Below are 27,559 nucleotides of genomic sequence, written 5' to 3'. Positions count from 1 at the left end.
CTGGTCAGTGGGGCAGTCGGAACAGACCACATTTATTACGTGTGCCCTTATGTGGGTGCAGTTCATGATGACCCCAAATGATTATAGTAATAACATCAAAGATACATGATCACAGATCTCCATAACAAATACAGTGAAAAAGTCTGAAATCTTGTAAGAATTACTAAAATATTTTATGAAGACACAGAGTAAATGCTGTTAGAAAAATGACACTGATAGACTTGTTCATCACTGGGTTGCCATAAACCTTTAATTTATGTTTAAAAAATGCAATGTCTGTGAAGTATAGTAAAGCAACTTATATTTGTATCTGACAAGGCTGAAATGAATTCATGTTAATTTTGCGGAAAGTTGTTTTAAAATGCACAAAGAAAACCACCCAAATCCCCTTGCATAGCCTTTTTATTTAAATTGGGTTTAACAGCTGTATTGCCCAGAGATTCAGGGTTTTGACTTCTCCTTTTCTTTACCTAAATGACAGGAGATGGTGGTTTTGCTATTTGTATTTTTTCTTAAATAAACCCTTCTACCTGTTTAACCAAATGCACTTTAAGATACACAGTTAGGGGGAAATTTAATACACATCGAACTAATGTGCCGGTTTGGTGAGGTATAGATATTTTGCAGCCTGACTTCCCTCCGAGGGTCATTGACGGTGGGGCTGATAAACCTGCACCCTTGCTTATTGAAGGTAGTCCCTACTACTAGATACTCTGTGCTATTTTGAAAAAAATGCTAAGGATGCTGACAGTTGTTTATAAAATACCACCATAAAGCCATCAGGCTCCAGAGAGTTCTGATTACATTTCATAATAACCTTAATTTCTTTGACTGAATTGCTTCAGTACATTTACTCCTGGCTTCTGAAGACAGGGTAGGAAGACAGATTAAATTCCAATACCTTATATTCGTTGGTTCTGGCAGTTTCTTTAAAGTTTATATGATAATATAGATGAACAGACTGATTTATCCTTAAATCTTAGCATAGACTTTTCTGTAGGTTGGAAGTCCTCTCATTTGTGAATGAAATACAGCTTCTTATATAAAAACAAATCTTATGCAAATCCAGGCTTTTGAAGCAATTGTTGGAATTCAGAGGTTGGGTGAAGAGTTTTGTTTTAACTCTTTTCTAATTGAACAAATGTGAGAGGATTTTGTTTTTTAATTACAGGGATTGAGATAGTATCGTACTTACCTAGAATTCTCTCTGAATATTTGTCTTTTGCTGTGGAAACAACATCCAGCAATAGCCATTGAGAAGGGTGTGTGTATATTAGTTTTTTTTTTTTAAAGATTTTATTTATTCATTCATGAGAGACCGAGAAAGAGAGGCAGAGACACAGCAGAGGGAGAAGCAGGCTCCATGCAGGGAGCCCCATGTTGGACTCGATCCTGTCTCCAGGATCAGGCCCTGGGCTGAAGGCGGCGTTAAACCACTGAGCCACCCGAGCTGCCCTATTAGTAGGTTTTAATTGGTGTTTGAAGGGAATTATATACACATACTCTAAAAAAAAAAAAAAAAAATTCTCAGCCACTTAGATTTTGTTTCTTTTTAGTTTGAGCATTACTATTCACATTGTGTTGATTGTAGAAGGATTGACTGTATCCAGTATAAATAATAGTAAATATTTACTATTATTAATATATTTACTATTATTAAATTATAGTAAATTATAAATAATATATACTTGTATTTATTAATAGTAAATTATAAATAATTTACTATTATAAATGCTAAAATATCTTAAGTAGAGTGAAAAGCATATTCTTTTAATGTATTTACTATTATTATAATAGTAATAGTAAATTATAAATTATATTAATAGTAAATTATAAATAATATACTATTATTATAGAGTAAATAAATACTAAAATATCTTAAGTAGAGAGTTAAAAGCATATCTTTTAAGTATTGGCAGTTGCCCTGTGCTCCCATTCATTCATTCATTCATTCATTTTATCCTACGAGCATTTATTGACCCCTGTTGTTTCTAGCAGTAGCTAGTTGCTTGATGTGTAAGGATGAATGAGTCATGATCCCTCATTACAAGGACCCACCTGCTGCTTAGTCATATTGGTTGTTTATAATTTTATTTCTTTTCATCAATATCTGCCTTCCTGGAGATCTACTTAGGAAGGGATTATAGCAGGAAATATAGCAGGAAAAAAAAAAACAAGAATAGTTGCTTCCTTTACAGAGTTATTCTCTAGTCGAGTCATAGTCAATATGAATGAGATAAAGCAACCAGAACCGAGCTGAACTTTTCAAATAGAGTGAGCTGTCAATCATACTAGTATAGAGACAATCCTTTCACGAGAGGCTAATTAATAAATGAAATAATATTAGAGGTTTTTTTTTTTATTAGACCTTATTTTTTAGAGCAGTTTCAGGTTCACAGCAAAATTAAGAGGAAGGGACAGATTTTCTCATATACTCCCTGCCCTGACTCATGCACAACCCCTACTGTCAACATCCCTTGTTAGAATGGTACATTTGTTAGAATCAAGGAACCTACACTGACACATCTTTATTGTCCAAAGTTAACAACAGGATTGATTCTTTGTGTCATTCATTCTATGGATTTGGACAAATGTATGATGACACATATATACCATCATAGTATCGAGTAGCTTAAAATCATCTGTGCTCCACCTGTTATGCCCTCCCCAACCCCTGGCAGCCACTGATCTTTTTCTGTGGTTTTGCCTTTTCCAAAACGTCATATAATTGTAATTGTGCAGCATGTAGCCTTTTCTTACTGGTTTCTTTCACTAAGTAATACGTATTTAAATTTCTTCCATGTCTTTTTATGGCTTGATAGCTTATTTCTTTTATAGTGTTGAATAATATTCTGTTGTCTGGATATACTATAACTTGTTCCTCTGCTGAAGGACATCTTGGTGGTTTTCCAAATTTTGGCAATTCTGAATAAAGCTGCCATAAATTCTGTGTGCAGGCTTCGTGTAGACCTAAGTTTTCAAGTCCTGGGTAAATACTAAGGGACGTGATTGCTGGACTGCATGGGAAAAGTAGGTTTCATTTTATAAGAAACTGCCAAAATAGCTGTACCATTTTGCAGTCCCACTAGCAGCGAATGAACACGCCTGTTGGTCTACGTTGTTGCCAGCATTGTTCCGGATTTTGATAATTCTAATAGATGTGTAGCGGTATCTCATTTGTAAAATGTGCATTTCATGTCACCCTCATGACATATATCGTGGAGCATCTTTTCATGTGCCTATTTGCCATCTGTAGATCTTCTTTGGTAAGATGCCTGTTAAGGTCTTTATTTAGCCCATTTTTTTTTAAATTGGGGAGGGTTATTTCTTTAGGGACTAATTGAAATTACAGCCCTGCCCATAGAACAAAACCACAAATCTAAAATGACAGTCTCTAAAAAAATAAAAAAAAATAAAAAAAAAATAAAATGACAGTCTCGATGCAGACCTGGGAGATTCTTTACTTGGCATTTGATCTATTGAGAACTTTAATATTTCAATACTGTTTTGATAGTATTAACTATTACATAGTTATTATTTATTTTACTTTTATTTGAAAAAGGTGAAAGGCCGGTACCAGTTTTAAAATCCAGCTCTGACTCAAATGTTGGCAAGTTTTGCTGTCACATCAGACTTTATTAACTGCGCAAGGATATTAACTAATTGCAGTTACCTCACTGGTGTGTCATTCCAATTTATTTGACTCTGTCCACTCTTCAGTCACTACTGTTCAGGGAGATTGATCTAGTGAGAGAGATACTTAAATTTTAGCATGAGTCAAAAGGGGCCAGGCACTGTTTTCATCATCTTATGCTCTCCAGTACTGCTCCTGAAACAATCTGTGTTGAAGAACCACATTTGTTTTTTTTGTTTTTTTATTTCTATCCGGTCACAAATGGATACTGTATATAATGCAGTAAAAGTGAATTGATAGAAAAATGGCAATTTTAAAAGGAGAATGCAAAATGTGAGCCAGAATTAGACTGAGAAGACATAAAATTAAGCTATTTAAGATTGTAAATGCTGCCTTTGACTTCTGTACCTACCCTCTCAAGGAGTGCCAACACTGCCCCAGGATTGCTGCTTCTATGGCGCTAGTACATCCTTAGTAGCCCTTCAATAAACATGGGCATGAATGGAGGGTTTTGTTGCAGGGGGAAGATCTTAACATTATTTTAAAAATCTGTATGTTTTTGTGTTGCTTTGCCTTTACATTGGCTATTTTTAAAAGTTACAGGTATGAAACAAAGATTTTTATATTCTGAGCACTTTAGACACTTTAAACTGTTCCTTCCTGTCCCTTCTAGAGTAAATATATTTAAATAGGACTTGATGTAAAGTGCTCACCCACACTTCAGCTTATGTGATCCTCGTGATGGCTTTGTGAGGTTGGACACTATTTCTCCCATTTCACCAATGACTTAACTGTGATTTCTCTGAGATTATATAGCTAATTAGTGGAAGACATGGACTGAAAACTAGAATTCCTGACTCCTATTTTAGAGCTGAGCTTGAACTCCTTTATCATTGACCTCCTCCATCAGTGTTTTAAATAAAATTGCTGCTAAGGTCAAAGCACCAGACTGCTAGTTTCAGGCCCTGGATCTTTCTGGAAGTAGTAGTATAATTTTCTTCATAGAGAGAATCATCCTTTAGGGAAAAAAAATTCTGTCCTACCCTTGGCACTTCTCTGAATCAGTTCTGGGAGCCACTTGTACTTGGAAGGAGCTTCCTAGAAATAAGCAGCCTTTCATTTTTAACAAAAGAGGAGTCCTTTAAAGATGTCTAACGAGTGATTTTGAGAATTCTGACCACTCTTGATTTTGATCTTGAGGTTGTGAGTGTGAACCCCACATTGATGGTAGAGATTACTTAAAAAAAAGTAAAATAAATCATCATTTAAGAAATAATTTAAAATGGTCAAGTCAGACAGTCTCTGTATTCTGCATAGGATTCCTTTCGTTGCCTTTTAAATGCAGTAATTCTTCCCATTTCTTTTTTATACTATATCCTGCCATGTTAAGTGTCAATAAATTTAGTGAGGAAGTTTAGTAGGATTTTTAAAAATTAGTGTAATAAGATTTCTAAGCTTGCATTAGTTTAACTTTGATCCAAGAAAAGCAGATCATACTAGTTCTCATTACAGTTCTATAATTCTTGAATATGTCTGTTCAATAATGAAAATGTTATTAGTGAATTAAAAAGAATTGTACAATATTATTTATTGTGCCCGAGATTGCGAATCCGAGAAACCACCGAGGAGCCGACAGTGATGCAAACACACGAGGGTTTATTTACCAGCTCGAGCCTGGGTCCAAGTGTACCCAACACAGCGGAGCAGGGACTTGGACCCCGAGACCAAGAGGCTTAGCAGCTTTATAGGGGCCAGTGGCCAATGGGATACACAGTAAGTTGCACAGTCACATGGGTCCACACGTGCAGGTGGCCGATTGAATTACATTTTACCTATAGTATCCATTTGAACTGGCCTATCACTGAGCCGATTTCCCATTAGGGTGTGCCCTGTGGCTTGACTAGGGTGGGGCAGCGCCCTAAGCACTAAGCAGGTGGGCACAAGGTGGGTGCAGCACGAAATGGAGTCAGTCCTGCTCTGCTTGTCCAGGGGTAGGGGATTTTTGTTAAATTTCCTGGGTCCCACAATATTTGCTTTCTTTAGGAATTCCTTCGTTAGTCCAAACTGTGTCAAACTAAATGATTCAGAGAACTTAAGAGCAAAAAGTTTAAGCATTTTATAATGAAAAATTTCTTCAAATATACAAAAGGAGGTGGTGGGGAATGGGCAAAATGAGTGAAGGGGAGTGGGAGGTACAGGCTTCCCATTAGGGAATGAATAGGTACAACATAGGGAATATAGTCAGTGGTATTGTAATAGTGCTGTATGGTGACATAATATGCTGTGATGAACATAACGTAGTGTACAGATTTGTCCTATCACCATGTTGTACACATGAAATTAATGTAAAACTGTATGTCACCCTCAGTCAATCAATAAACATAGACACAGACACAAAATTTAGGAGAACAATACAATGAATACCCATGGGAACACTGCTTGGATTTGACAGTTGTCAATATTTTGACAAATTTGTTTTCTTTCTCTTCTTCCTTCTATTCTCCCTGTATAGGTCTTGATTTGGTTTAGGTAAAATATTATGTAAAAAATAGGTAAAATTATTAGGTAAAAAATACTTCTTTGATGTGTGGACTTCATATCGCATCACTTCAGGAGGCGAGTGATGCCAGATTATCCCATTATTAATGATGCTATTTAATCACCTGTTTATAGTGCTCACTGACAGATCTCGTTTTGTACATAGCAAGTGTGTGTGAGTATTACTTTGGTACCACGTGAATATTCTGTTCCCCAACAACCTTTCACCGAAAGGTTTTGGCATCCCAAAGCATGGCTCCTGCCAGAGACTATGTTCATTCAGAACTGATTATTTCATCTACATGGGTGGTCTATAGCTTATTCTAAAAGTTAAGGTAAAGACTTAATTCTTCCCTTATAATTGTTCTGTTTGGAGTAGATCTCACTAAATCAAATTTCCCCATTTTTTTTTCAGTGCTACTTTCTTTCTTACACAACCAAATTGGCTCACTTTGTGATTTTCTGCTTCAGATCTAGAATCAGCCACTTCTCCAAGGAGCTGAGTTCCTTTTAGTAGGGCATAGTATTTAGAAACCAAGATCTAAGGGTTGGGCATGTCCATTCTTTTATATCCCTGCTTTTAGGCCCTTTAAGCAAGGAAATATGTTTACTTCTTTTAATCATCATATTGATATTTCTAATTCAATTTAACTCTACTTTTTAAAATACATTTATGTCTATTATTCTGAAAATCTTGGTTCTTATTTATATATTTGCTTCTTCATATATACATGTTTAAAGTCCCAGTGTCAATATTACTACTAAAAATAAAACTCTGAAGTTTGAGATTTCTTTTTTTTTTTATTTTTATTTTTTAAGTTTGAGATTTCTTTGCAGCTTTTCTTATACTTGGGAAGTTTTTAAATACAAAAATTTCTTTACCCTCAGACCTTTTGCATGAGAATCTTGGGGAGAAAATGGTGTCAGCTCTTAAGTTTGTATTTTTAAATAACAAGCCCAAGACCTACTGCCCTAGTCAGTCTCAGAATTGCTGGAATGAGTGAGATCTGTTTTGCTTTGGGTGAGATCCTCACCTCCTTTTTCTCCTTCTAAGGCATTTTCATAATTTGATTATAATGTAATGTTGAATAATTGGCACAGAGAGGAAAACAAACAAATGGGAAAAGGGTTGGTGGGGGAAGCAAAAAATGAATAACTTCTTGTATTTTCAGAGTTCCCTTCTTTACAACATCTTACCTGTGTTTCTTCAGAAGGTTTTAAATGGTAATCCTGATTTGAAAGACATTTTAATACTTATTTAATCATGGCATAACATTATATTGCATATTTGGTGTTGCTAGGCACTCGGTGTTTTATACTTTACCTCATTTAATCTTTGCAGGAACTCTATACTAACATATTATTCCAATTTTGTAAGTGAGGAAATTGATTTAAATATATATATATCTGCTTATGGAATGTTTCAAGGAAAATACAAGTCTTGCCTTCTGCCACAGGTCGGGCAATATAGGAAGCCAACTCTGAGATGGAGGTGAGGATGCAGTTTCTATTGTAGAGAGGATCTGAGGATCAACACCTCTGAAGGGAGAGGTTGGAAGCACAAACACCCAGAAAAGTTGAGCCTTCCGACACCTCCCCCCACCCCTTCTATAAAGCAAGAAGCTGTTGAAAAAAAAGAAATTGAGCTGTGAACCAACTTGACGCAGTCCTTAGCCAACCCCATGGGGGCTCCTAGAGCTGGGATGGTCCTTCAGAGTTGTTCCAATTTGGAGTGGAGAGGTTGGGCCTTTTTTACCTCTACAGCGACCAGGGATTTGTGCAGACTGTCCCTGAAGGAGGCTTGACTTTGGGCAAGGCAGTTTCTTTAGCAGAGGTGATCCCAACAAGGGCTGACAGCCATCTCCACCAGGGGCGGAGGGGGCAGTGGGTAAGTCCTTTAGTTCTGGAGCGGAGTTGTGGGTGGTTACGACAGCGCTCACAATCTCTGCAATGGATTTGCTGTAGTTTCTCCAAAATACATTGTTCTTGACAAAGATCATTTTTTTTCTATTGGTTATCTCCTATCTTTCCTGTTGAAGAATCCATGTTCAAGGAAGTTCGTTCTCGTGCCATTCATCATAAACCTAAAGTCGTCTTTCTTTTAACCCAGTTGAATCACTTTTAGCTCCTTGCCTTGTATGATATTGGCTGGGCCACAGTTTTTACATGCAGCTAATTTTGTGCTGTTTTTAGACATCACGTGTTTATTGTTTCTATCCAGTCACCAGAATTGTACTCTACTTCACTTTATAGCCATGCTAGAGGAGGTTCTTGAAGTCCATGTAAGAGATAGTCTTTACATTAACTCAAGCTTGGAATCTCCTGAATTTCAAACCCTTCTTTGTTTAAGCAGTCTCTTTACACTCAACATGCATCCTTCCTGCCATGTTTTTTTAAAAATTTATTTATTTATTAGAGCGAATGAGAGTGAGCACAAGTGGGGGTAGGGACAGAGCGAGAATCAGACTCCCTACTGAGCAGGGAGCCCAATGTGAGGCTCAATCCCAGGACCCTGAGACTCATGACCTGAGCTAAAGACAGATGATTGACTAAGGCCACCCAGGCACCCCCATCCCATGATTTTCTGGTGAAGAAAGTGACTTGCTCTCTTAGTCGGCTCCCCACTGGTTTTAGCAGTCTGTCCTCCATCTGTAGTTGGAGGCGGAAAAAGCAATCTGGTTCATGGAGGTCCACTTCCACCTGTTGGTTTAGATCTGTGGATAGTAAGGGCTGGAATATGGTGACAACTGACTGCCACACGCCTCCTACCTGGTGTACCGCATCCCTTGTGGGATGGTGGATGGGGGGGGGTAAGTGTTCTCAACAAAAGAAATGCTTGATTTTCTCTTTTTTAAAGATTTTATTTATTTATTAATGAGAGACAGAAAGGCAGAGACATAGGCAGAGGGAGAAGCAGGCTCCATGCAGGGAGCCCGATGTGGAACTCGATCCCAGGACTCCAGGATCATGCCCTGAGCCAAAGGCATACTCAACCACTGAGCCACCCAGGTGTCCCATGCTTGATTTTCAAAATTTGAATTAGGTTAGGCTGCATGTTGTAAATGTACTACAACATTAGGGGTATACTCTAGTCTTCATTTTTATTGGAGGATCTCAAAATACTTTCAATATGTTCTGTAATTTCTAAAACTTAATCACTTCTCATTGCACTAATTTTGGCACCCAACAACTTAATTTCTTTGTTTTATGATACTCTCTATCCTAGAAATGAAATGCTTTTAATTTAACCTCTTTAATTTTTTGACTTAAACATTTTTAAAACTTACCTCCCTTTAAAGAAGTGTCTTGAGGATGAACTGGGAGCAGGTGTGATAAGCAGGAGAGATCAGTAGAGAATATAGTGTGAAAAAGTATTCTTTTTGAAAAAAAAATGTATACATCGTCATGTAAAGCACTTGGGCTTTTCTACCCCATGAATGTCTTGTTTTAGAGGATGTCCTACAATGTAATTCTCTCCTCTTTGCTTTTAAGAAATTGATAATTGATGACTGAGTGAGTCCTTGAATTTACTACAATGTTTTTTGTACTTTTTAAAAACTTAAGCTATTTTTTGTTTTTTTTTTTCTTTTGTTTTTTAACATTGTCTAAAGTCAGGTAGCATACTCAAATGAAAAATGTTCCTACCTATGATCTGTTTGTGAACTTTCTGCTTAATTTTCTTGTGGTTGTACATATTGTTTCTCTGAGCCTTCTCTCAACTGTGCTTGTTGTATATTCTCTTCATCACTAAATTATGTACGGTGACCTCTATGGCAATCAACAAACTTTACAGTTTATCGATATAGAACCTCCTAATGGAAAACAAAATCTCAAGTTACTATTATAAACTGTTTTCTAATGGAGTTTTGTTAATAAATTTCAAAAGTTTAGAGGAAGCTTATAATTCTAAACACTTCATACAAACTGTATGCTCAATATAGGGAACTAAGGAAAAGCAAGAGGTGAGAAAATATCAGCTAACTCTTCCCCATCAGAGACAACTACTACTTTTCTTTCTTGCTAGTCATTTCTGGTTTGTTTGATTTTTTTTTTTTTTTTTGTATTTGGGACTATATGATATAAGCAGTTTGTATATTCAATGCATGTATTCTACTTTTAAAAAAACTAACAAATTTTCCCAAGAATTATTTTTTCTTAAATTCTTTTATAGTTATGAACTATCCATTTGTATAAGGGTAACATCATTTTCTTGGTTGTTTTCTTGTTATAAATAAACATTCTATTTGTTTCTAGTCTATTTGCTAGTATATGCTGCGGTGAACACTTATGTATTAATATCTTTTTCTGTAATTAGAATGATCTCCGTAGAATATATTCCCAGCTCTGAATTTTTGTAGTCAGAAAAAGTGAGTGTTTTTAAGGATTTTGGTACATACAGCCCGATGGCTCTACAAAGAACTCTACCAACAATGTACTATTTGTATTTTTATTTTTTTTAGGAGAGGATCCAAGATCTTCATGACCCTAAAAATGTTGAGAACCACTGATACTATAAAAAGAGATTTTATGATTCTTGAAACCATCACTGACTTTTAGCTTTCTAGAAGGCTAGTGAAGGCATACCCTGAAGAAGCTATGCAAGAAATTGTTGAAAATGTGATCTTTGTGAGACTGCATATGGTCCCACTGAGGATGTCTTTCAGAAATACTCTTGCACCTCAGGGAGTAGAAATGGGGGTAACTCTTCCTTAGTGTCAATTTGAAAAGCCCTCTTTTATTTACTTCATATTTGTCAGTGGCAGACAAATAGAAGATATTTGAAAACCCTTCTGTGTTTCTGTGAAATCAGAAAAGCAAGCTTAGCAGCTCAGTTTAATGGTCTCCTGTGCCATTGTTACTAACTGAAAAGAATTTCTTTGTTTTTCTCTGTAGAAAAAATCATGTGAATGCATCATTCTCAGGTATATTGCATTTATCTACATCCTGATATTCACCTAGGCTAGTGGGCCTCATAGTAAGTTGTTACTGCTTTTTGAAGTACGAATTGATTTCTGGAAATTTACTTCTTTGAAAAAAGCCCTTTCTGAACTATCTTATTACAAATTCTTGTTAATAATATTATATTGGTTTTAAAATAAAATAAATTTTTATTAAAATGAACTCTGAAATTCTAAGGAATATATTTTTGGTTTTGGTATTTTAAAAATCTTAAAGCTGTCAATTTATATAGCTAAAAGTTCTGAAAACCTTGTGGATGCCTTCCCTGCTGGAGAGAGTAATGCTTAATTACATGGGCTCTGGAGCCCAGAGAGCTTGGATTTGAATCATGCCCCTACCACCTCTTGAGTGTCTGACTTTCAGCAAGTTACTTAAACTCTGTGCCTCAGTTTTCTCATCTGCAGGACGGAATAATGATGGTACCCAGCTCAGAGGGTTACTTCAAGGATGAAAAGAGTTAGGTGGAATGCACTTGGAATAGTGCTGGTAACCTTGTAAGGGCTCTTCTACGTCTTCCTTACCCTACCATCTTATCATCATCATCATCATGAATGCATCATCAGCATTCAATAAAAATACTTCTAGTGATAAGTTGATTTGCCACTGTTTTTAAACTCTTTCCATTTTTCTGTTCAAGTCTTCAGGGGTTCTTTGCTAATTTGACAATGCTTTGACTGACACATTGGCAGGTTATCTTTGGCATGTGCTATAGTAACAGTGAGCCTCTTTTTTCCATTCATTCATAGATATAAAGATAAATGTTTTTCTTACCTTAATTGTGCCAGGTAAAAAGGAAATCTTTTTCATAGAAAAAAAAATACCTAAGTGACTTAGGGTCATCAGAAAATTATCAAAATAAAATTGAGGTATTTGGGGAGAATTGACCATCCTAAGCACTGTACATATTTTTTGTTGGAATTTCACCTTTAGTTGCAAAGGGATTTTAGATTTCAGTTCTACTACTTCTTAGCTTATGTGAGACCAAATGAAGCTGGTTGGAATGGATTAGAGTGGCTAAATTTAGCATATATCTGATTGACTGGCTTCTCTCCACTAACTGATAGAATTGCTTCCTATTTCTCAATAGCTGCTGTGCTTCCTCCTCCCCCAGTGCCATTTTAAGATATTCTAGAAAGAGATGTCAGTATTATAAACATAGTTATGGTAGAGTTAGAATCCTACTTTTAATTTCTAAAAGGTGGTGGTTAGCAAGATTAAGAAATGGAACTGGAAAGAACTGGAAAGTTAAGGTTAATGTCATGTTTTTAACATTCTGATGTTAAGTATAAGCTACTTACTACATGATATGTCAGACTAGATTAGGAAAACACCTTATATTATTCTGTACGAAAGCAGTGTCTTGATATGCTATTCCTCACCTTCCTTTGGATTTCATAGCACCCTAGTGTATCCTAGAAAATGGACTGTGGCATTTGTGGGTATGTAATCTGGGAGGCTTTTTCCTCTTTTCCCTAAGTGATATCTCTTACATCATGAAAAGAAGAAAAAACTGGAGCTCCGGCCATGTATATGGGCAGCACGTTCTGAAAAATGTAGTAAGCTCCTGTGACGATGTAATTCTCTTCTATCATCTTTATGGAACCATTTTAGAGTAGAATATTAGTAAATTCATAATCACAGGCTTGTGAATAATTTGGTTTTATTCTGTGGCCTCTGGAATGTTTTTAGTAACAAAGAGGCAAAAGTATTTTTTAGCGGGAGTTTGAACAGCTTGGAATTCACAGCAAGTACATCAGTTAGAAGAGTCAGCTTAACAGGACCAAAAATATTTTAGTCCTTACTTATGGGAGAAGACTGACTTAATTCTTTGTATAAAATTAGTTCAAAATGTCCTTCCGTTATTTCACATGCTGTCAGAGCAAATCATCATCGAACACATTAGACTGAAAAAACTGTTGACAGGGCACATCTCATTGTTTAGATTGCCAGAATGGGCTGTTTCTTTTGTGTAAATACTTGCCAAAGACAGGCTTTGTAAAATATGATAAGAAAGAATAAAGAGACATGAAAGTGTATACTAGATGAACATTTTTAAAGGCCTCTCAAATTTTTTGTAAATTTCTAGAAAGTAGAAGTCATCAAGTAGTTGTAAGTCAAGTGGCTTAGCATTGTGGCTAAATGCTCAGAATTCATAATTATGCTGACAGGTTCAAGTCCTAGGGCAGTCCCTGCTGAATTATGTGATATTGGACATGTTATTTAGTCTCTCTAATCTTTGACTTCCTCAGCTATAAAATGTGAAAGTAAAGTTATAGGACCGATCATAGGATTGTTGTGAGCATTGGAGAATGTAACATACTTAACAATGTCCAGTTATTTTATTTTTTAAATCAAACTTTTCACTGCTGTTTCCCCAAGATCCACCTAAACAACACAAGGCAGACTTCCCTCTAGAAATATGGAACTCAGGGGCCATCGTGTTTCTTATTGAATAGGTGTTATTTTACATAGGAGGATAAGAATAAAGAAATAAAAATGTCAGAATTTAGGAGAAAGAAAGATACATAATACAATCTCCTACTGCACAAAAGGAGTATAAGACTAAGACTCTCCTCGACTAGAGCTTTTAGTCTGGGGGAAAAAAAATCTAGCACGTGGGATAGTTAGAGAATTATAAAAGTATTAAGGAGTAGAAATTTCATGAGAGGGAAAACTTTACTGGAACTAGAACAGTAGAACAGATGGCAGGGCTGAATCTTTATCAAAGGAATTGGAACCAAATCTAGAAAGAAAGAGGTGAGCAACAGGACAGTTCTCTAGGCTAAGGCTGATAGCAGGAGCCAAACTAGAGGCCAGGCTGAGAATGTGTTTGTATGATCTCCTGAAGGGGGCCAGCTGAATAGAGTATGGGGACAGCTTGAGTGTATATTCAGGGGTGACAGAAGGCCAGGCAAAGGATTTTGAACCTGACATGTTAGAAAAAGTTGGGAAGACTTTCTCTTCTTTCTCTTCTTTCTCTTGTTCTCTTCTCTTCTCTTCTCTTCTCTTCTCTTCTCTTCTCTTCTCTTCTCTTCTCTTCTCTTTCTTCTCTTCTTTCTTCTCTTCTCTTCTTTCTTTCTTTCTTTCTTTCTTTCTTTCTTTCTTTCTTTCTTTCTTTCTTTCTTTCTTTCTTTCAAGAAATCTCTGATATGCACTGTGAAAGCATTGTTTAACAGAGGTAAGTCTGATTGCAAGAAGTTAGAATAGGTTAAATTGCTGTTGGAGTAATTTAGACAGCAGTGGTGAAGGTTTGCACCCCAAGGAAGAGCAAAGTACATGTGTCTGCACCGGTTTCATACTTCCCGTTACAGCAGAGGGCTTACCCTCCACCTGACCTGGCTAATCCCACCTCTGCTTTGGCGCTCACCCATCCCCTTCTCAGGAACTTCTCATTTGATTATTCCTTCTCTGCCATGTATTTGAATATTTTACCCTTGCCTTTCTTTTATTTTTTATTTTATTTTTTAGAAGATTTTATTTATTTATTCATGAGACACACGGGGGGGTGGGTGGGCAGAGACACAGGCAGAGGGAGAAGCAGGCTCCATGCAGGGAGCCTGACACGGGACTTGATCCCGGGTCTCCAGGATCCCGCCCTGGGCTGAAGACAGCGCTAAACCGCTGAGCCACCAGGGCTGCCCTTGCCTTTCTTTTAAAGGTGTTCAGGACTTTCCCATTAAAAACAAACCAAAATTCCTCACCTCACCTCTTTTCCTCCAGCTATCTCGCCATTTCTGTTTTCTTTATGGGCAGTTTTCACACATGTGCCTACTTTGGCTTGCACCATTTCTATACCTTCCAACTCCACACCTCAAACCCACCGGCCCTGGGCTCCTGACCCCATTATACCATTAGAATGACTCTTGCTCATCCCAGTGCTCCTCTTACGTGCCTTTAACCAGCATTTAACACTGTTGACCATTCCTGTTGTCCCACACCTACTGTCTTGGTTTGGGTTTTCTTCCTACATATTGGGCCAGTCTTCTTTGTCCTTGGTAGTCCTACTCTCTTTCACCAGTCTTCTAAGGGATGGATTCCCCAAGGCGAGGTCAGTGGATCCTCTCCTATTCTCACTTTATGGTCAGTTCATAAATAGCATCCAGGTCCTTATGTCAGTTATTATCTATATAAAGATGTCTGCCAAATTTATCATCTCTAGTCCAGTTATAGAGATACAAATTCTATGTTTCCATCTTCTCTTGAATGTTTCAGAAGCATACTTCAGAGTCCGCATGTCCAAGAAGGGCCTCACCATCTTCAACCTCAGTCTTTTCTAGTGCTTCTCTCTCAGCGAATAGCGTCCTCTTGTATGGTAGACACCTCAGAGCCATCCCTGACACCACCTGAATCCATCCTTCAGTGTGTACATTTCCTGATTAACCCTCATCCACTCAGGCCTCGTTCCAGTGTCTTCTCTTACTCCTCAGCCAGTGGGCTCTCTTCAGAATGCTCCTGTCTATGGTAAGAGCATCAAAACTATGAACTGGCTGCTATGGAACAGGTTTCCATATTACAATGCAGGTCATTACCATGATACCAGAACCCTGCTTAGTCGGGCCACACTACTCACTGTCTGCCATATTTGGCACCAGACTTCTCCAGGTCTTCCCCTTCCAGCCACATTTAGTTCTTTCTGCTTACCACAGAACTTCTTGCTGTAGCGACTCTGCACAACATGTTCTCTATCCCTGAATATTCTTTCCTCTTTTTTTTTAGGAAAAGATTTATTTTAGAGAGTGAGAGTGTGTGAGTGGGGAGAGGGGCAAAGGGAGAGAATCTTCAAGCTGACTTCCTACTGAACACGTTGCCCAATCTGGGGCTCAGTCCCATGACCCATAAGATCACCATTTGAACCAAAACCAAGAGTTGGACTCAACCGACTAAGCAACCCAGGCATCCCTCTTTCCTCTTTTTACTGACTTAGCTTCTTCTCATCCTTCAAACCTCTGCTCAGCAGTCCTTCATCCTCAAGGACGCCTTTCCTAGCATCCTAGATTAGATCGACTCTCCTCAAAAGGCTTGTAGAGCACCATATTTGTGTGACTGGTTAATTGTATGTCTCCCCCCCCCCCATTGGACAGAGAGCTCACAAGAGCAGGGATGTGTTTGCCCAACATCGTATCCCTGTAGCCTGTACAGCATTAGGTGCTCAACACATATTTGTCCCCTATCAGACTATTTCAGAACAGGAGGATCACAGAAATGCCTCTGGCCTTCTAGATAATAGCAAATAAGATACTTCCATCTGCAGCTGGGTAGGAGGTAATTATGAGGACTCCTGAGGCCCTCTGGATCCACACTCCTGGGGCCTCTGACAACGTCACAGAGCAGAGAGCTGGTGAGTGAGTCACACTGCAGGACTGAGACTAAAATACCTCCCTTGCCTGTACCTTTAGACCTTGGAATTCTCATTAATTTAACAACTTGCCTGCAGTTCTTAGCTGTGTTGTCCACTCCTTGCAATTCTCTCCTGCATTGCTTTTTCCTATATTTTCTAAGTTCTTTTTTTTCCTTATCCCATTGAACACATCTTGGCGCCTGTTCCCATTCATTTGCTCCATCAGAGTACTCATTCCACAATTCAGCTCTGATCTGGCATGCTCCCCTCTCATGGCTCCCATAAAGTCTGAACTTCTTGGCATTTCTTAAGAGGCGCTTGGAGGCACTGCCAGTATCTCAAGTCTCCTCTCCTGCCGCTTCCCCATATGTCCCCTGCACTCATTACACCAAACCATTTGTTCTTTTATGCTTCTGTGCCTTTGCCTCAGTCTAGACTAGCTGCCAAACTCCACTTTCTCCCCCCACCTCCTTACCTACCAGCTATTCACCACCTATGTGCTGGGGAGTGTCTGCTGCTTCAAAGCAGAGATTCAGTCCCTGCCAGCCCACTCAGACATCCCTTCCTGCATCCTACCACCCCCTTTGTGGTAGGGCACACAGCGCCTGGCAGATAGTAGACCTGTAATATTTGAAAAACTAAAAGGACAGTTCTTTTGCCTTTAATGATACATGTAAATACTAATCTCCGTGCCAAAGAACAATTATGATAAACTAGAGTATCACTGGATGAGCCTTCCTCTTGGAATCCAACCTGTTGATAGTTGAAAAGTAAAATGTCCAAACGTTTATTACATAAATAACCTCAATCTACCCTGAATGTATTTTTTCTGTCTCAAAGGGTTAAGTTCCCTTGACACACCCTTTTAAAGTGGATTTTTAGTCCTGACACGGTAGCAAAATGTTGTTCTACACTTTTTAAGATGAGAGTTCCACCCTGAAAACTCTGAGATACTTTCTTCCTTGAGATTTTTTTTTCCTTAAGATTTACAGGAAGAGATTCTTACAGCAATCAAAATGTATGTGTTCTGAAGCCACACATTACAGTACTTTTTCATGAGCTGTTATGAAAGCCAAGCTTCAGGGCAAAGCAAGGAAGCAGTAGAGGAAAGGCTGTTTTATGCATTTCCAGCTGCAGAGAGTAGTAACACTTCATGTGGGAGTGCTGTATTCATTCTAGAATTTCTCCCCTAGAGGGATAATAGGACATTGCTTTTTCAGCTTTCAAAAGGGTATTACAAACATTCTCTCCCAACACAAATACCACATTTGACCTCATTCTTCTCTCACTCAGTAAAACGTTTTCCTTAGTGTCATAAGAATTATTAATGGTTGTGCTGGTGACATAATTTCCAATAACATTTTCAGGATGATTTGGAAATCATTACATGCTTTCACTGGGATTGCCAAATGTGAAGGAGAATTAGGAATTAAAGTGTCTGGCTTTGGCAGGTATTAGATTACAAAACGCATTGTTGCACTGGAAAAGAGAATCAAAGGATAGGACTAAATAGACACTTGTCCTGGGTTTAAGAAAGAGTTGTGAACAGTGTGATCACCAAGGAATGGTGTTAGGATTGCTCTTTTGAAATATTTTAAAAATGATCTAGGAAAGAGAGTGAAGAGATTCTTAGCTCTTCTACGTAAAAAGGTAGAATTGATTGGCTTAAACTGAAAGAAGGTTCCAGAACATCATGTGAGTGGGCCAAAGAGGAGCTGATGGGACTTTATTCTCAAGCAATTGAGCTTTTAAGTAGTTCCTCCTTTCTCCACCTGATGAAATACCATCAATGTTCTTTTGAAGGGTCCATTCAGCCGGGATAATTTCTTACTTCTTATCCTACTAAGCTGTCTGGTCTTTAAATGTGCATTTCCTCTCTCCATGTGTGTATGTCATATGTATGAATACATAAATTATTCATGTGTTAAAGAAATCTTCACAGATTTTATTTTATAATCTTTCATTGCTTTGCTTTCATTTTTTCCTCCTCTTTAATACCTTCTTATTTTCAGACCAGTCATTTTGTAGCAATAACATGATAGAATATTTATTGTAAAATATCGGCAATTTTATTAAAATATTTTGCATAACTTATATGCTATTTTTATAATGAAAATGCCTCTTAGCTTTCTTTTTGAAACTCAGTAATTGCTTAGTCCACAAAGAGAGTTAAAAATCTACCCATTATATCCTTTTATGATTTCTAAGAGGTATTATATCTGCCTTTTAATACCCATGGGAGTTGAAGCTTTTAAGTGGCATTGGTCCACCTTGTATTTATAGCCTTGTCATTGGTACTCTTACCACTGAAATGATGGCGTGAACTTTGACAACTATGGCTTCATCACCTTTTGGAACCTACTACAAAATGATTTATTGACCATTATTTGATATGTGTGCTTGATTCTTAAAATTCAGTTCAAATCAGTTAAAGATTTAATGCTAAATATTCACAATAAATATTTAAGCCTATGAAGTATATATGTGACTCAGTTCATGAGCTGAGGCATGCATTTTTCATAAGGTCTCTGGAAAATAAAAAATTATTTGGATTGCATAAATCTGTTTAAGTTTCATGTTTCATAGACTCCATTAGTTGTCTGTGATATTAACTTTTATCTGGGCCATTAAGCAGTCTTACAAATAGAAGTTTTTTTATGTAAAAGGATAACCAGTTTGTTATTTTCCTATTGTAGGCATTAACCTACATTTTGGTCATTTAGTGGCTTATTTCTCCTTTTAATTTATTCCCCCTTGAGTATTATCTGATATTTTTCTGACCCGGTTTAGAATCTCTTATCTTATGACTGTTTTAAAACAAGCACCAAATTTAGTATGAAACCATTTGCAAGATAAATTGGCTTGGAGGACTAAGATGAACACCAGCAGATTTACTTTCTCATGTTTAAATAAAGTACTCATTTTCCATGAAGTAACAAATTTCACTCGCAGACATGATTTATCCAAATCTGAAGAAGAGGAGAAACTAAAAAAAGGATTATTCGAATTTTAGATTTGTAGGGAAAGCAATGTTTTTAGTAGAGAAAATAATGTTTTTAGTGATTTCATTTGGATTCTCAAAATGCTAGCTTAAATCAAGCCAAGTGGTGGTAGAAGACAGTGGCCCCAAAGTCAGTTTATATTCCAGCAGCATAAGAGATGACCCACAGGTAGTTCTCCATTAACTCAGTCTGTGAAGAAACATGCGCTGAGTCCCTGCCGTCTACCCCCTGGGGGGACACACAGATACACTCTCACTATCTTCCAAGAGCCCTCAGCCTGGCTGGGGAGAAGCCTGTAAACAGATACTAAGGTAATTCAGGTAGAGCAGTGTTAGAAATATTCATGGGGCTGCTGGAGGAATATACTTGGAACTGATTGCTGAGTTTAGAACTGCTGGCATGAGCTGCTTAATGGTAATTTCACATTTACAAAATAGAACATTAGAGATCATGGTATTAATAAAGGGAAGGATTTTGTATGAAATCTCTCTGTTTTCAATTATAGTTTTAACTTAGATGTTGAAAATTGAAAATGTTTATTACTGAGGAATTTATAGTTTGATACCTTTAAAAAGGCATAGCCTTGACATGGTTTTTAAAAAGTAAATTTTATGGGGCGCCTGGGTGGCTCAGTTGGTTAAGCATCTGCCTTTGGCTTGGATCATGATCTTAGAGTCCTGGGGATCAGCCCTGAGTTGGGCTCCCTGCTCAGTGGGGAGTCTGCTTCTCCCTTTCCCTCTGCCCCTGCCCCGACCCCACCCCCATGCTGTGTGTCTCTCTCTCTCAAATAATAAGATCTTAAAAAAAATAATAAATTTTGTAATCGTAACCCACTCGGTCATTTACTTTGGTTGAACTAAATTTCGTTTTGAATTTTGAAAAGAGCCCAAGACTTAAAATTTGCCATATCTAGATATTCTATAGTTGACCATGATTATTCAAAATGTGCAGAAATCTTCAGAAAATTGTGTCAGTGCAGATGGATACTTCTCTTAAGAATACCATATGATATGTATGAAAATCCAAATCTGCAAAAACCAACTAGTAGCACAACTATGGGATTTATTGGGAGCCTCTTTTTGTAATGGAAATCTCTTTTATTAAGAAGACTAAATGTTCAAAATGTGACATAGCTAACTTTTTAAGAAGACACCTATTTCAGTAGTACTCACAATAGTACAGGATCTGTATTATATATTGTATTTTGCTTATTTGATTAAGGAGAAGTGGCATTTAATTGACTCAAAATGCCCCCATATGAACCTGGTAAATTCTGTAGGTGTTTAAAACTATAGCACTAACTTACCTATTTGAAACTGTGGTTGCCATAGTGTATTATAAGTTATGAGGGAAAATAAAAGGACTGATCATTAAGTATTATGTAATAGGCCCCTCTCCACCTTCCAGTCTCAGTGTTGCAGGCCCTGGAAGAAGTCTGGGTCAATCTGGCTTACTGTGTAGTACTTAGCCTTTGAGTAGTGGCTACCCTGCCAAAGTTAATTTCTAGTACCAGAAGTGCCGACCTAGATTTTTTAGTGGGGCAACTATTATGATGTCAACCATGCTGTTTTCTCCATTCTGTTATCTTTTGGTTTATAACCTGGCCTTTGCAGAGAGTGGGGAAGGAGAATAGAAATCCCTGCTATGTGAGTCTATTTCTTTCAGGAGTTATTTCTTCTATCAGAATGTAATACTGATAAGCCATACCCTTCCCTATCTTCAGTTCTGCCCTAGTTGCTAACAGAGGCCTTGCCATTGGCCTTCAACCTCTTTCTAGTTTATGGATCTTTATTTTTATTTATTTTTAAAGATTTTATTTATTCATGAGAGAGAGAAAGAGGCAGAGACATAGGCATAGGGAGAAGCAGGCTCTGCCTGAAAGCAGAGCAGGAATGAATGGTTTTCAGCCAGCACAAAATGTCAGCAGAGATGGGTTGGCTAAGAATCCATCTCCAGCTAATCAGAGAGAAACCAAGGTACTGATGGTGGAGCACTTGCTCTACCTCCCAACTTCTGCTGCAAGTTGTTAAGACTCTGGGGAGGCGTGGCTTACTAGCACACCCTGTTTCTCCTGGCACCTCCTTGTTTTGAGTTTGTCCTTTCCTGACCTCTTTGTCCCTGTTGCTCATTTACCTAGGAAGAGCAGGTGAAAGTGGAGCTAGAGAAAAGATACTGGTGTGATTTTTCTAGTTAAAGGTGTTTCTTGGGGTACCTGGATGGCTCAGTTGGTTAAGCCTTGGACTTTTGATTTTGGCTCAGGTCATGATCTTGGGGTTGTGGGATCAAGCCCTGCAGTGGGCTCTGCTTTCAGTGCAGAGTCTGCTTGGTATTCTCTCTCCCTTTCCCTTTGCCCCTCCCCCCACTAAAATAAAAAAATATATATTTTAAGGTATTTCTTATCAAAGTATTTTTATTTATTTTTAAATGTGATGTCAGCTGAGGAAAGGGATGTAGGAATGATTGATGTAATCTGGTTGTGATGCTTGGAAAAGAATGACATAATCCAGAAATGAAGGTAGAATGATAGGTAGACATCTAAAAGAACTATAAGGAACACCAGCAGTGCAAGATTAGACAAAGAACTGTTAAGTCAAAGAAAACATCTAATTAATATGGAGGAAGATAAGCAGGAAGTTTAAATCCATTAAATATTCTCCTGGTGAGGTGGGTAAATTTGAGAAATACTTAAATTCGCCAAGTTTTGCATTAGCATAGGCCAACCTAAACTATAGCATGTCTTACATGTGCTATAATTTCATGTATTGCTATATTCTATACTCTTCCAGTATGCACTTGGCATTTTATGGAATTTTAGGCAACCCATGGTAGATGCTATGGTTTTGGAACTTGACATCTGATGACCTGTTTAATCTGCTTTTCTGTATTTATTGACCTTTCCTTCCCGTCATTTTTTACTTCCCCAGTTACCAATTCACTGGAGCCTTGATGTGAAAAATTGAAGTGAGGGATGTCTTTCTTTATGTGTTATCCTTGGTTCAATATCAATATCTTGGGTCCAGTATATTAGAGTTTTGCAGTGATTTTTCTCTTTTAACTTGCTTACCACACTGCCACAATACTTCTCTTTTGGAAAGAACCAGGAGATAAATTGGAGAGACATATACTTTTTCCATCCTCAAAATCAGTAGGGCTCACAGGTTAGGCTCCAGCTAAATCCTTGCTACTGTGGTGTGTGATGATAGAAGCCTGATTCAGAAGTGTTATCTACCTTATAACACATGCCTGAAGAAAGGTATCACATTTATATAATCAAGCTGAGTGTTGCATTTTATGTTTACTTTTGTGTTAGGAAAATTGTGGGAAAACTTTGAAATGGACCAAAAAGATTATTAGGTATATTCTCTGATTCACTTTCTGGTTATCTTGCCCTTTCCTTATCTTTGAGCTATTTTACAGTGCTAGAAATGATAGAATACTGATGGTAATGCAAAAGATTCTCATCCATTGAAATGGAAATTGTGTACAGTGTGGCGCAATTGGTTATTGCCTTGTGGATATTGACCAATGTTACCAGTTTTGCAACTTTTTATAAATCCTTTGCAGTATTCTTGATCTAAGTCCCATGTTAAGAAAATTGTTTTGTTACATACACACATGTATGTTTATACGTGCCTTTAACATCTCTAGACAGATTCTCAAAGAGCTGTGATGACCTCTATAAAAGGGGAGGCAGGAGAACCTACCTTTTTCAACCCAACCCTCCTTCTCCCCGCCCCAATCAGTCCTTAGCTACCTAGCCCTTACCAAAACTTCAGCTAAAATCACATTTGAATTAACTGGCTTTCTAAAGAGAATCTTTGTTTCTCAATCAAGTACCAGCAGATAGCAGCTTACACCTAGCACTTTACTTCTGTGCTCTTGAAAATCAAGTTTTTAACTTTACTTTTCTAGATAGTTCTACCACTGTAGACACATTTTGGTCAGACGGTACTCATTCTATTTTGAATCTCTGGAGGACCCAGATGGTCTCAGTGTGGTGTGAAGCGGCAGGACCTATTCGCCTATTTTGTGGTTCCAAGTTCACCTTGCCTCTTCCCAGCTGTGCATATGCAGTAATCCTCTTGTCTAATTATAGCTAGCAGCTCTCCCTCTGAGCTAGAGGTTCTCAAGCTTGGATGCATATTAAAATCACTTGAGGAGCTTTTAAAACTCAGAATGCCCAGACCAATTAAATCACAAAGTCTGGGGGTGGCACACAGACATCAGTATTTTTTTTTTTTAAGCCGCTGAGGTGACACTAATGTTGAAAACCACTTCCCTGTGCAAAGAATGGTACTGATTTAGCAAAAACTTCACATAGAATGCCTCAGAAGCAAAAGCACTCAGGATTTCTGATGGAGGGATCTGCATAGATGATGAGGGGGGTCCCCACAGTCTCAGGAGGCAGCCCTTACAGAGTATCTTCACCCACCAAATCTGTTTCTACTTGGGCTACCTCTGGAATGGGGCCAACTAGGTATTGGGGGTAGCTTAAAAGCCAAAAGTGCCTTGGGTAAGTCTTTAACATTCTGTTTTTGTGTGTTTGTTTTTAAAAATAGTCCTGAATTCAGCTAAACTCTCACTGTGTAGAAAATACCGACTGTCGAGTGCATGTCCCTGCCTTTTCCTCTGCCCTTAGAGGCACAAAGCCAGTGTCATGGTGGGGGACATCTAATACCACGGCCACCATATGGCTGTATTACTGACAAACAGTTATATTTATCATACACCGGACATCTGGGAAAACCACACACTGTACATGGCCTATTAAATGTCTGTTTTTGTCAGAGCTCCTAAAAATCCATTGCTTTAATCCATAACAATGTGCTTTATTAAGAGGTCTTTGATAGTTAGTTTTAAAGGAGAGAGATGAAAAAAAAATCATTCATTTATTTGGGAATGTTAAGGCAAGGAAATAGTCTCTTTCTTGGGATGTCCTCCTGCCTCTCCACAAAAGATATCTTTTAATGGGAGCTCCTGATTAATAGCCTGCTTCTATTTAAGATTTTAAGTCATTTTAGTTGCCTCAGTCTTCTATTAAACATGAAAATCATATCATGAACTCTGTTGTGGTTTGCCTTCATGTACTCATTATATGTCCCCCTCCCTTTTGTGTAGGAAGACAGAGATGTCAATAACCCCATGCCTAACCGAGGAGGTGATGGATTAGCTCCTGGGGATGACAGATTCAAACCTGTTGTACCATGGCCTCATGTTGAAGGCGTAGAAGTGGACTTAGAGTCTATTAGAAGAAAAAACAAGGCGAAAAATGAACAAGAGCGACATGCTGGTGGAGATAACCAGAAAGACATAATGCAGAGGCAGTATCTCACATTTAAGCCTCAAACATTCACCTACCGAGATCCTGTGCTACGTCCAGGGATCCTTGGTAACTTTGAACCCAAAGAACCTGAGCCTCACGGAGTGGTTGGTGGCCCTGGAGAGAACGCGAAGCCATTGGTTTTGGGACCAGAATTCAAACATGCAATTCAAGCCAGCATTAAAGAGTTTGGATTTAACATGGTGGCAAGTGACATGATCTCACTGGACCGCAGCGTCAATGACTTACGACAAGAAGAGTAAGCACACGTCCTCTTCTTTCTAAAATTGGGGCAACTATTGTTTTGATAGATATTTAGTTAGATTATTAGAAGGGAGAAAATATTTTTGCCTTTATTTCAAGGAAATAAAAGGCTCTTCAGTCTGCAAAATGGCCAGGAAGAGGAGATCGCTTCATTTATGCCATTAGATTGAAGGTATGACATACAAAATTCTGAGGTTTTTACATCAGTGCTACTCAGATGTGGTCCCTGGCTGACAAGAGTCTGTGAGTTTTTGTTACCAGTCCACAATGAGACCATGAACTTGTGCCAGCATGTAAACCAAACTATTAAATACTTTGTTTAGTACCAGCGACAATTTTTTTAATAACAAGACTTTCTCAATGTGTTGATTTTCATTCTGGATCAAGCTCCTTGTCTTGTTGTGGAATAATAAGAAGTAGTAAGGCTACTTTAGATGTCTCCTATAATTAACTAGATACTGATGTTTCCCTTAATTTTTTCCCTGCACCCGGACACTGGAACTCTCTATGTAAAAGAAGTGCCCAAACTATAAAACTATGGCCTAAACTTTCAAATTATTTTCATGTAGTTTGATTTAAAAAGAAAGGATTTCTGACCCTTACCTTTTGATAGACAGTGGTTATTTAGTGAACTCAAAGGTTTTCTCTTTCAGTTTCTTTAATAACTGGTTCTATTCACATAGGATCTAAATAGCCTCCATTAACATGAGAACAAATTTAATTCCGTGCTACCAGAAAACTCTCAAAATGTATTCTGAGGATGTACTGTTAATATAAACACCTTTATGCAACCCCACAGCAGCATTCCCTATGACCACTAAGAATAATATAGTATTACTCAATAGATTTTTTTTTTCTTTTCAAATTTTTGTTTAAATTCTAGTTAGTTAACAATAGGGCAGTGTTGGTTTCAGGAGTAGAATTCAGGGATTCATTGCTTACATACAACCCCTAGTGTTCATCACAACAGGTGTCCTCCTTAGTACCCATCATCCATCCAGCCCACCCCACGCCCACCTCTTTCCATCAATCGTATTTGTTCTCTATCGTTAAGAGTATCTTATGGTTTGCCTCCCCGCACCCCCCTCCTTTTTCTTTACCCCTTCCCATATGTTCATCTGTTTGGTTTCTTTGTTTTTTGTTTCTTGAATCCCAAGGCTTTGGGTATTCACACAGTAATTGGTAAAAGTGAGAGGGGATGAATGAAATATGAAAAGAAAGAAGGAATAGAAGTACAGAACCATGATGATGAGAGGAGTTAGAGTGTCTCAAGGGACAGTGAGCAATTTATTCCAAATCAAAGTAGAGGCTTGTCTAGTCATAAGGTTGCCAGATTTAGCAAATAAAAATAGAGGACACTTGGTTAAATTTGAATTTCAGATGAACAGTGAAAAACACTTAGTATAAATATATCCCAACCAGTGTTTGGGACATACTTATACTTTAAAAAAATGGTTGTTTATCTGAAACCTGAATTTATCTTGGAGTCCTGTACTCTTCCATTCAGGGGCTAAGGGTGGCCATTACAGAGCTAGAACCACCACTCGAGAACCGCCACCTGTAGGAGGCTCTGCATTCTCTTATCCAGAGTGTCCTAGTTATTTAAAATATAGTACTCAAACATAACTGTTCATCTCTATTATAGGAAGTTCTTTGAAGACCTATTGATGGCATTCTCATCACTGAGAAAGGAAGGGAAGGGGAGAGTAACATGGATCGACCTTACACTACATACTGGGACTTATTATAGGTTCTAATTTTTTCCACCCAAACTGTGAGAGCTTTTACCTGGGTAGGTAAAATCTGAAGCTGGGAGCTCCTGACATCTTTGTATTTGCCCAGGAAAATGGCAAAGTTGTGGTTCAACCCGAGGTGGTTTGGTGAGAAAGCCCTATCTTTCCACCACACCTCACCTCAAAGTATGTCTTCCTCTGGGTGCTATGCCTTGGTGTGGTGTTACAGTCACGGCATGAACTTAGTGTCAAAACTGAGATTTTTAGCAAATGAGTTTTTTTTTTTTAAGATTTTATTTATTAATGAGAGACACAGAGAGAGAGAAAGAGAGAGAGGCAGAGACACAGGCAGAGGGAAAAGCAGGCTCCATGCAGGGAGCCCGACGTGGGACTCGATCCTGGGACTCCAGGATCACGCCCCGGGCCAAAGGCAGGCGCTAAACCGCTGAGCCACCCAGGGATCCCCAAAACATGAGTTATTTATAAAAGATAGATCATTTAAAATGCCAGTATAAATCTAGCTCACTTTTCAATATAAGAAATAGGCTAAGAAAACCAAGAAGAGAAGTACAAGGGATTAGAGACCACCTTTCTCCTCGCCCTCACCCCCACACATCCATCCAGTCTGTCTGCAGGGCCCTTAGCTTCTGCCACCAGAATATGTCTCAGATTACTTCTGAGGCACATTCTCTCATCCCTGCTGCCACCAGCCAAGTCCATGCCATCATCATCTCTCTTGGAATCCCACAAGAGTCTCCTTCATGGTTTCTC

General features: G+C 38.1%; 1 protein-coding gene across 2 annotated transcripts in view; it reads left to right on the top strand.

Annotated features, from left to right (window-relative positions):
* GALNT7 (polypeptide N-acetylgalactosaminyltransferase 7) overlaps positions 1-27,559 on the top strand; it is a 137,746-nt gene that overhangs the window by 46,025 nt on the left and 64,162 nt on the right. For both annotated transcript variants that reach the window (XM_055300279.1, XM_055300278.1), the window contains exon 2: positions 24,590-25,050. In XM_055300279.1, the coding sequence (XP_055156254.1) occupies positions 24,590-25,050 (461 nt within the window). The remainder of the gene's footprint in view (positions 1-24,589; positions 25,051-27,559) is intronic.

Source organism: Nyctereutes procyonoides, unplaced genomic scaffold (assembly GCF_905146905.1).
Source record: "Nyctereutes procyonoides isolate TBG_1078 unplaced genomic scaffold, NYPRO_anot_genome, whole genome shotgun sequence".
Taxonomy (NCBI): Eukaryota; Metazoa; Chordata; class Mammalia; order Carnivora; family Canidae; genus Nyctereutes; species Nyctereutes procyonoides.
Note: the sequence above shows the minus strand (reverse complement) of the source record. Positions and strands in the feature narration are given on the sequence as shown.